The 10,435-nt window shown below is 40.1% G+C and overlaps 1 protein-coding gene across 1 annotated transcript in view; it reads right to left on the bottom strand.

Annotated features, from left to right (window-relative positions):
• Window positions 1-5,583: 5,583 nt before the first annotated feature.
• Window positions 5,584-10,435, bottom strand: part of LOC109521704 (uncharacterized) — a 54,933-nt gene continuing 50,081 nt past the window's right edge. Inside the window, exons 21-23 of the mRNA XM_019879714.1 lie at window positions 7,924-8,040; window positions 7,339-7,460; window positions 5,584-6,326 (exon numbers count right to left, since the gene is read on the bottom strand). Coding sequence (XP_019735273.1) covers window positions 6,291-6,326; window positions 7,339-7,460; window positions 7,924-8,040 — 275 coding nt within the window. The 3' untranslated portion in view covers window positions 5,584-6,290. The remainder of the gene's footprint in view (window positions 6,327-7,338; window positions 7,461-7,923; window positions 8,041-10,435) is intronic.

The raw sequence follows: 10,435 nt of genomic DNA, 5'->3' as shown, positions 1-10,435 counted from the left end.
CCAGTCTCGACGTAAGGCCCTCTAGCTAGCCCTAGTAGGCAGACGAGAACAAGTCAGGATACAGGATACAGATCACGAGTCTCAGACTCGTGATCTGATTGGCTATTGAAACCTGACGGTGCCCGTTCATTTACAGCGCACAGGGGCCTGCTCTGTTTAATCTGAAGGCCCCGAGCAAGTTTAATTATCCTGGCAACACAAGCTAGATGAAATATGATTGGTTAAAAACTCTACCATAATAAATAAGTTATTTTTCGAGTGGCTTTATTTAAAATAACATTGAAAGCCACTCAACTAAGTGGAAATAATATGACATAAAGAATACAGAGAATAATTTTGTTAACATATTTATGAAAATAAAATAACAAATTTATGTTAATCTGAAAAGTAAATTTATTTACTTTTCTGAGAATGTTTTGGCCAGCAGAGAAGGCCTTGCTGGCCCTCAGGGTCCGCCACTGCATGTCATACAGTTTGCTCAAGTTCAGCCAGGTTCAGTCTATTCAGCCTAAACACGTTTCCACACAAGTTGATAAGTGTTTCTCTTTTTTTTCTTCCTCTTAAAAGAAAGGTGTCCCCACGTGTTACATTTACAGCACTTTCCAGGTTATTTAATTTCGGTACTGTCCTCTTTCAGTGAAAGTGTCCCCAGACAGGCACTGTTTATTGTACAGCACTTTTTAATAGCTTTTCGGCAATGTGCACGTTCAGGTTATTTCAGTCTATTTAAAAATAAAAAAGTTCCTTGCTAATAAAACGCTTTCACCTTTAAGTACCTCGAAATGCTTTCTTGACTTCTCCTTCCTTACTGACCACCAAGTGATCCCAGGGGCCCTGAGGCTAGTATGACATGTTAAATAAGCATTTAGCTTTTTACCACACATCGCCATGATGAGAAGCTGCTGGTGGATGAAAGACTTTTGGGGTTTGTGACGACAGTGAAACTCCTCTAGAACGAAACCTACATGGGCGAAAATACCCCCTTATGTGAAAAAATGTTCATGCATTAACATAATTCCCATTCTCCTGCCCCCCATACGACGCCCCCCCCCCCTTAATACGACGAAAAACCCCCTGTTGCGTTATACGAAATCATTTTGTCTGCTCCAGCCTCGCGAAGACATTCACTACAACGAAGTCTTATCCAACAGCGACCTCTACTGCTTCGTTCGAAAAAAGGCAACAGCAACCACCACACTGGTTTACATAGTGAACGATGTTTATTTTGGGTCACAGCTGCGAGTTTCCTGGACTCAACATACTCATAGCTGCTCTGCCATTGGCTTACCAAGCATCATCCTGGCCTCCGATTGGCCAAGAGGGGCCTCACTGTCTATGTGTGTAGATACTGAAGCTAGATCCGTAGCATCCGATTAGCTGCTCAGAGTAAATTGCTTATGGCTCGACAGACATTCAAATAAACGAACATTTCCTCGAACGCTTTACTTGTTATCATGCTAAAAACACCTACGGGACGCTTCGTAGTCCTCGATGGCCATAGTTAACTCTCGAAGGCTAAAAACCTTACGCTAACTGGAGCGCTCATTAGCGTAAGGTTTTTAGCCTTCGAGAGCTAACTATGGCCATCGACCTTGACCGCAGTGGCCATCGAGGAACACGAAGCCTCCCGTGGCTGGCTTAAAAGTTCATTACATGCCAGGAAGTATTTGTTAGATTCAGACGAGGATGGACGTTGCATTGCTAAAATGGCGACAAAACAGACATTTGGATGTCAAGCAGCTAAGACAAGAAGAGCTCTGATGCTGGAAGAGAGGGTCAAAGTGATCAAAATGAAAGACGGAGCAAGCAAAATAAAAGACATCATCCAAGAAATTGATGTAAGTTAAAGTGAATGCTGATCGTAAATTTCGCAATTTCTTTCCCTTTTTTTCTTTCTACACTGACAATATGAAGTATCTGTCAGAGATTTTCTCGGACAAAGTTAAAGAAATGACTCGGCACACAGGAAAATTGTCTTCAATATCGGCGGGAGCGGATCTCTGAGAGCGAACGACGGTAGTTGCTCCGATGATCACACACTCAGAGTTCCGCCCTCCACGAGTTCGACATTTTATTGTAACATATGCAAAATAGAAGAAAACCACTGCCCCCGATATTTGCATGCCGCACCCCCGGTCCGGCCCCTCGGTAGTGATTGGTTACCTGTTTTTTCAACTTGAACCACCAGTACGTTGGCGCCTTTTCTGTCTGGTCTACATCGAATTAACATGTTGCAGACTTTGCGCCTGGGCAATGTCACCTGGGCGCGACGGGTGTTCTCAACTCTTCTTTTGTTGTTCAACCGCGGTTCCCGAATTATTCGTTCCCCTTTTGTGACCGAGCTTCGCCCTCTCCCCTGTGGTCGCCCACCTGCATTGACGTGCTAATTGTGGACTTCAACCGTCCTCCGGCCAGGTGGCCGGCACCTTTGTGTACAGGCAGTTGGGGGTGCTGGATATGCACCCAAACGTTTAGATGTGCCCAAATTAAATGAAACTTTAAACATGATACAATTTTGCTCATAGATTCCTCTAACAGTATCAAATAAGTGTGTGCTCATACTTATGCACTATTGGAATAAAAATAGAGTACACATACGTTTGTGTGTGCGTGTACACATACATTTGTGTGTGTGGGTGTGTGTGTGCTTACATCTGAGATCAAATTTGCTACAGTGAAAAACCCCCTGTTGTGAAAAATTTCTTGCTGCAAACATGATTTCGTTGTATAGGAGTTTCACTGTATTGAAAAACACTTGTTTACTCAGAAGATCCTGGAATATGTCTTGTTTGGGCTGACTTGGCAAACTAATCTTGACCAACAGTACAATCTCAGCCTAGCTGAATAGAGCTTTGCTTTGCATAAGCATTGTGAGTGAGAGGCAGCAACACAGCCTGTCCTGATTTTGGCATTTTTTTAAACATTTATCTGGAGGGACTTCTGCACATGATGGGTACACCACTGCCAAACACTTGAGTTGCTGTCCTTACAACATCTGTTGACATTTTGTTAGGTTGATTGTTTTTAGTTATCATACATTTGCATATTATTAATGATAAATTGATTATGCTTGCAATGAAGAACGCTTATGCCTGCAATCATTAATTGATTATGCCTGCAATGAAGAACGCTGATGCTTTTAATAAAGATATAATGCTTTTAATCATTATATACTCACATTTATAATCAAGAATGCTTAGTGCACTGTGTGGCAGTTTAGGGACGCAACCACCTTTTCGAGGACGTGGTTGGGAAGAGATAAGATAAGATATCCTTTATTTGTCCCGAAGAAGATAAGTATTCAGACTAAACAGGAGCAAGGTTAGACAGTGGATGGAGCCATCAACACCAGCTGCAACGTGATGTTTTTGTAACAATTGCACACATGTACGTAATTTACACTCACATTCACACACATAGTCAAACAAGTTCGGTGTGTCTTCAACAGCCCCACCCTTTAGGTTGGACACACCTATGTAGTAGATTTCCCAATAAATGAGGGGGTGAGGGGGGAGATCGCTAGGGTGACGTGCAGAGAACTGAAACCAACGCTTCTCCTCGTTCCCTCCTGGTACCAGAATTGAGTCTCCTGTCTCCTCCTTGTGTTTATGTTTAAGTGTCAAATTGATGAACCTGACACATTTCTATATCTTCTGTTGCATTTTCATTAAAATCATGGTTGTCTTGTTCCTTCAGCAACTCCTCCAATATTCCTTGAGATTTCCTTTTGACAGTAGCAGTGAAGTGGCCACCATCACACCGATCATTACGTATTCTTAATGGGATCCATTCATAACCCACCTCAATAGTGTCTTCCTGGCATATAGACCATTACCAAATCTGTTCTAGCAAGTTGGAGACATTGGTTCTTGTTATCAACAACTCCATGACCAATATTGTTTCAAGCCGGAAACGTTTTTGTGGGGGAGACACTTTGAGTAACTATTGTATGAGCAGAACAGTTAGCCTACCCTATTTTCCGCACTAAAAGGCGCGCTGGATTATGAGGCGCACCTTCAATGAACAGCCTATTTTGTCCTTTTTTTCATATATTGAATGCACCGCGCTATAAGACGCAATCTACAATGCATCCACAAGATGGAGCTATGTCAAGGAAATGCCGCCACTCGAGTGAAGCGCGCCTCAGCAGTCCCCATAGTCCGCTGCTCTCTGCTGTGCGTGCGTGCGTGAGCGCGAATGCACGTGGTTCAACCAATCAACGCCGACGCAACTCACTTCACAGGTCAAAGAAGCTTTGAACAAACGATACCAGCAAAACTAGCTTAGCTGTTGAGTGGCGTGTCTACAGAACGATCAAATATCAGTAAAACTTATTTAATAAAGCAGTGACACAGTTCACTTCCCCAACAGCAAGTTATAACATTGACTCATTAACATTTCACTCTCTTGCCGCTGCTCTATTTCCGTGTTCAACTTCGTAACCCGATCGCCTTAAGTTTGAACACTGCGTTGTAAGCATGTCTCGAGCAAGGAGCCATTTTGGGGTCGACACATTACCGTAATATTCATACACAAGGCACATCGGATTTTAAGGTGCGCTGTGAGCTTCCAAGAAAATGGAAGGCTTTTAGGTGCGCCTTTTCGTGCGGAAACGATGGTACAAAGCCAGACAGATTAGCATGAGCATCTGTGGTGAGTGCAATGTGATTTATTTATTGAAACTACTTGATTATAGTGTCAAGGTTTGGAGTGGTTGAGGTGATGTATTGAAAGATAAAGGTAAATGTGTGTGTGTGTTTTGCTTTAGTTATAATGGTATCCTCAAAGACATGATTTTATGCCACTCACTGTCGTCATTTTGATGTGGCTATAAATCGGATAAGCATACGATGCGTGAGGGGTGTGTATTCGGGAGGGAGATTCTTGATAATCGTCCGTGAATGTACAAAGTTGGTTTTATTAACAGTTATACCCTCTGCAAGTGTGAGTATAGCCAGTGTTATGTAGCATTTTTTTTGTTTGTTTTGACATTATTCTGTGATGTGATGGGGTTATTAAGAGGTGGATTAGGACACTTAATACCAAGTGAAGGCGCAGGTCCGAAACTCACTGCCAACCACTGGTATAGTGCAGCCTAAAAAAAGCAGCTGGTAATATACAAAACTACAAAACGTTTATTTTGAATATACAGTCAAACCTCGGTTTTCGAACATCGCTGTTCTCGACCAAATCGGTTTTCGACCCAAAATTTTGAGTTCTTTATTTCTCGGATTATGGCCAAAAATCGGTTCTCGAACAAACTGAGCGCACTTGAATGCGCCACTTGACTCCTCTCGCCTTCCTTACACGAGGAAGTGATGCTTCCTCGGGTAGACGAGGAAGTGACGCTTCCTCGTGTAGCGTTGCATTGTGAGCAGACGTGTTAAATGATTTTTTTTTTTTTTAAAGAGCGTGGTTTCAGTTTTTGAACAAATCGGTTTTCGAACAGCGTTCTGAAACGGATTATGGTCGAAAACCGAGGTATGACTGTATTTGGAAAGGACTACTCAGAATAATAATTTAAAAAAATACTGTTCCTCAAACAAATTAAGCTGAAGTACTGCAATAAACCCAAGACCAGCAAACTGTCATCCCAAGTTCTTTAATGCAAGGTACATAAGGGTGCAAGGGACATCAATACAATATGTTGAAAAAAAAAAAAAAAACAGAAAAAAAAAGAGTGCAGTTTGTGCTATTTCTTGCAGCCCTCTTTTCACGGTACAGTTTCATCTTGTTCCTTCATCAGAAATCAGCACACATTTCAATCAGCACAAGACAGTAGAACAAAATGAAACCAAGGAACGGATATGTCCTTCAACTAAACTATAATTCACTTGAATTTTGCTACAGGTCTTCACAGAGTCAACACAAAACATGCAGGGCTGTAAGGACTTTTGAATTCCGCGACAGCGCTCATTTTCCTTCAAAGCCAGATCATCTGTTCTGCAAAAGAGTAAAATCTGAGCTTGCCAATTTTAAACTAAACACAACTGTTGTTTGCACAAGAGAGAATAATTTCCTGAAAAAAGTTACATTGGTTGAAAATTACATGTTAAATTACATCTGCCTTTTTGTTTTTGTCGTAATTCCAAGTTAATTAAGTTGCCCAATAGAAATGGGAAACTCACAAGATGTGTTGACACCTGTGATCTGTCGAGCGAAACACGAAATGTCGACAGACGCTGTGGACTGTGGAAAGTCCTTTGCAGTGTCATTGTTTTCCAAGCACGCCAAAGAGGGGGTAGCTCAAATGAAACGAAGAGGAAGTCACTCAAGAGCAGTTTCCAAAACTAGTGACTTTTTGGTTTTCTTGTCTCCAAGTATTTCTGCAAAAGAATGAACAAGAGAATGTAGTAAGTCATCATGGCTTTATAAGATATACAATGTTTAACATAAGTGAGTATTGGTACATCCCCAATTATTTTATTTCTTTATTGTTAATCAAGTCCCCAGTGAATGGAACAAACTATCAATTTTTGATGCGTTGATTTACCTGTGGTTGAATTCTTGAGAATTCCAATTGTCTTTGAAGCAACTTATATTTGCTCAACTTTCATTTACACATCGACTTTTCTGCATTCAAGCAACAGACCAACGAAAATTAATTTTCATTTATTCTTCTGGGCTGTGTGTAAAAACAATAGTGAAAATACCAATGGTATCTGATCCCCTGAAAAAAGGGTTAACCCGATTCATCAAAATAATGACATACCCTGTGCAATGCAATCTTGCTCTTTTTTGAGCAGTTCATGTAATCACTGTGACATGGCAATGTTAATTTTTGACTTGTTTTAAAGGTGTATTTTGCTCGAAAAATGCCCAATGGCGTAATCGAGTATTGCCATAATTTAGATAGCACTCCTACCCATATCAAGTTTAAACTTTTTCCTCAGAGAAGGGGGTAGGGGAGGGGCATTTAAAGTGGTAGTAAGTGAAAGGCAACCCAGCCCTTCTCTACATAAAGCAGGTGCAACCATTTCATCATGATTGCATCATGAACAAAAACTGCACTGGAGGCACACAACAAGAAAAATTTCTTTCAACAATTAAATCTGTTTGGCAATATCTAGTGAACGTCTCTGCAACTGTGTGCAACATTGAACATACCTTGACAAAAAACACATTTGCTACACACTTGCAAACCTTCACATCTCATTGCGATATGGGCTTTAGAAAGCTCAACAAATTTGGCATGAAAACCAATGCCTTGAGCAGTTTCTAGAGAAGTGCGGTGGAGAGTATTGTTACTAGTTCCATCCTTGTATGGTTTGGAAATTGCACGATGGAGCAGATGATGGTGATACACTTTAAATTTTGATAATAGGTGTGCTTTCATACCTGCAGATTCTCAAAGTGCTTGAGACTTTTGCAGTGGGTGATCTGAGTGTCTTTGCTTCCACTGAAAAAACGATTACATACTTTGCAGAAGAAGCCTGTTTTTGGGACCAAGAACTCCATACCTAAATGTAATACAGAGAGATGGGAAGGGAGTGAATATTGACAAAACAATTTTACATGAAACTCCATTTGATGCCAGTTGATGTGAATGGTAGAAAAAGAGGAAAGTGTTATTTTGTTGTTTAAGATTTTGAAAAATATCTGACAGATGTTCAACATTGTTTGGTCAGATTTTTATACTTCTTAAATCTTGAAATTAAACCATAATTGTTGGTTAAGGGAAATAAATCAATGACAAATGATCCAAAACTACATTCTTAAAAACAAAACAAAACAAAAAAAACACTACAATATTCAAATCAGTAGAAAATGACTTTTTTTTAACAATGGAACGATGATTATATTATCTTAATCAAATCCCTCGTGGTTGTCATGTATATTAACTCATCTTTGTAGAAATCCATACAATTTAACTCAGTCACTGAAAGTTCATAGTACATTCCAACATTCCAAGAGGAGTCTTACCAACTGGCATGCTAGGATCAAAATGGACGGTGTCTGTGGTCATGGGAGTTTCTGTTAGTGGCTTCTCCTTACTCTTTTCATCAGTGATTACTGGGATGTCAGAAATATTGCCTCTTCCTATGTGAACATAAGAGAACAGAACAGAAACAAGTTTTCACCAAAATGACCAAATCTTCAACCAACTGCATCCTATACGAGAAATATGTTGTTATGCACTGAGTTTCAGACAATGGAAATGAATGGACGGCCCATCGCACAACTTATATTACAATGCATACCGGCACTGTTCCCTCTAAGCATGGTTTGTGAGCAAATGCGCACTGCCCCCTGCGTGTCTGCGCACAAAATATCTGAGCTGCGCACAAAGTAAAAATCCAACCAGTATTGAAAATAAAATAAATGCATAATTTATTCTCTATTATGCAACATGTAATTGGCTGTTCCAGGTTGTTATTTGACGCGTTCGCTCACGCATTTACGTCATGACGTTGTTCACTGCGGAAAGGTCTACTCTGTAAAACGTGTTGCGAAGCTAAAGTAGCAAGCGAGTTTTCGGAGGGAAAAGTGTGGAGCGAATGGAAACTGTACCACCTCAAGCGTCACATTCAGCACAAAAGTAATTTGAATGCAGTCAAAATTGTACAAAGATGCAAGATGGAAATGGGGATCGGTACGTTATTGGCAGAGAGCGCCAAAGACCACGAGAAGAGAAAGACCGAGAGAAGAGGAACGAGCTGTCCACCGTAAACAAATCCAACCCGGAGCAAGTCAAAATCCTCATCGACAATGTTGTACGAGCCATCAAAATGAATGCATCAATGCTGTCGGTACAACAAATTCACGACCACATGGCAAAGTATGTGAGTATACCAGACAGTTGGCGAAGTAAAAACTATGCTTTTGAATTTGTGGATTCAATCAATGCAATAGTACAGGATGAGACGATGTGCAGTGTTAAAGATGCACCTTGGCACACGCTTATAGTAGATGAGAGCACAGACATAACGGTGCATAAAATGCTCGTCTTGTACATTAAATACAGAGAGAAAAATAGTTTCAATCATTAAACTGTGTTTGGTGGAATAGTCCAGCTGACAACATGCACTGCTCAGGATATCGTGCAGGCAATAACTCAGTTTTACTCCAAGCATGAAGTGGACATACAGAGGACACTGTCACATTGCAGTTTATGGCAGTTCATGCTTTGCCATAATTTATACAAACCATTGTTAAAACAGCTATGTTAATATGCTACACTTCTGGTTACATGACTTTTGAGTTTTTCACTGAAAGCGAACAAACACACTTAATAAAGAAGGCATTTGATAGAAACTATTGCCATCATTTTATTGTTTTAATTAAAACATGCAACTTGAATGCATATGTCCTCTTTCATCTAGAACTGCTTCAAACAACAAAGCGTATGAGGGAAAAGTGGTTAAGATTGCACGACTCTCTGTTTTTATGTTATGTGTTGTGTTTATTATTTACTTGATGTTAACTGTTTTGTAAAGTGCTTTGTTACAGCTGCAGCTGTTGCGAAAGCGCTATATAAATCAGGATGTATTGTATTGTATATGATACTGCGTGACCACAATTTGCATGGCGCATGTTGCTCACAGTGGTCCATGGGACCGCTCGGGGTGTTTGTGTGTTTGCTCAGACACAAAAAAAAATTAGAGGGATCATTGCATACCGGTAATCAAATAACTGGGCTTCTATCCTCCAATGTAGGTGGTTGGGATGTCAAATGTTAAATATTCAAGATTTCATACTGCCCAACAGCTGAAAACAATCATTATTTTGGTGCCGTAGGACTTTGGTTGACTACTGTATTTATTCAAAATGGTTTACAAGTTATGATGTTTTGTCTCCAATTGTTTCACAGTATTTAAAAATATTCTGTTTTTATTTTATGAGATAAAAAGTATTATATCATCATCCTGATAGTAACTGTTTGAATTACTACAGATAAAAACAAACTGAAGAAGCTGTGAGCTATGATTACAATTATTCTTAGTGATCTTTTCAGTCAGGAGTGCCCAAACAGTCGATCGTGGACTGGTCCCATGTCATCCATGAGGGTTGAAGGGGGAAATGGGACAAAAAAGAAAATTGTGTGTGCGTGATTAATATTATATATTTTTGAGTTGGTGTACACTGCATGCAAAGAGTCCGATCAATTTCACTTTCACTGCTGCCCATCTTTAAAACTACTTTTTACTCTTTAGCTTTTGACTCAGCGTGAGATGTGATTTCTACTGTCTTCGTTACTAATGTATTGTTTTATTGTTTGTTGTATGAATTATTTTTGCTCCACGTACAGCACTTTGTATACAGCAATGGTTGTATTCTATAAATACAGTTGAATAGAGTACAGTACGTTATTATTGTCACATATCCTCTCCAGCAGTGATTCCCGACCAGTGTGCCGAGGCGCATAAGTGTGTCGTGAGAGCTCCAATGGTGTGCCGCTGGAAATGATCAAATTTCACTTAATTGGTGAGAAAAT

This window comes from Hippocampus comes, unplaced genomic scaffold (assembly GCF_001891065.2).
Source record: "Hippocampus comes isolate QL1 unplaced genomic scaffold, H_comes_QL1_v1.1 scaffold158, whole genome shotgun sequence".
In the NCBI taxonomy this organism is placed as follows: Eukaryota; Metazoa; Chordata; class Actinopteri; order Syngnathiformes; family Syngnathidae; genus Hippocampus; species Hippocampus comes.
This window is presented reverse-complemented; position numbering and strand designations above follow the sequence as displayed.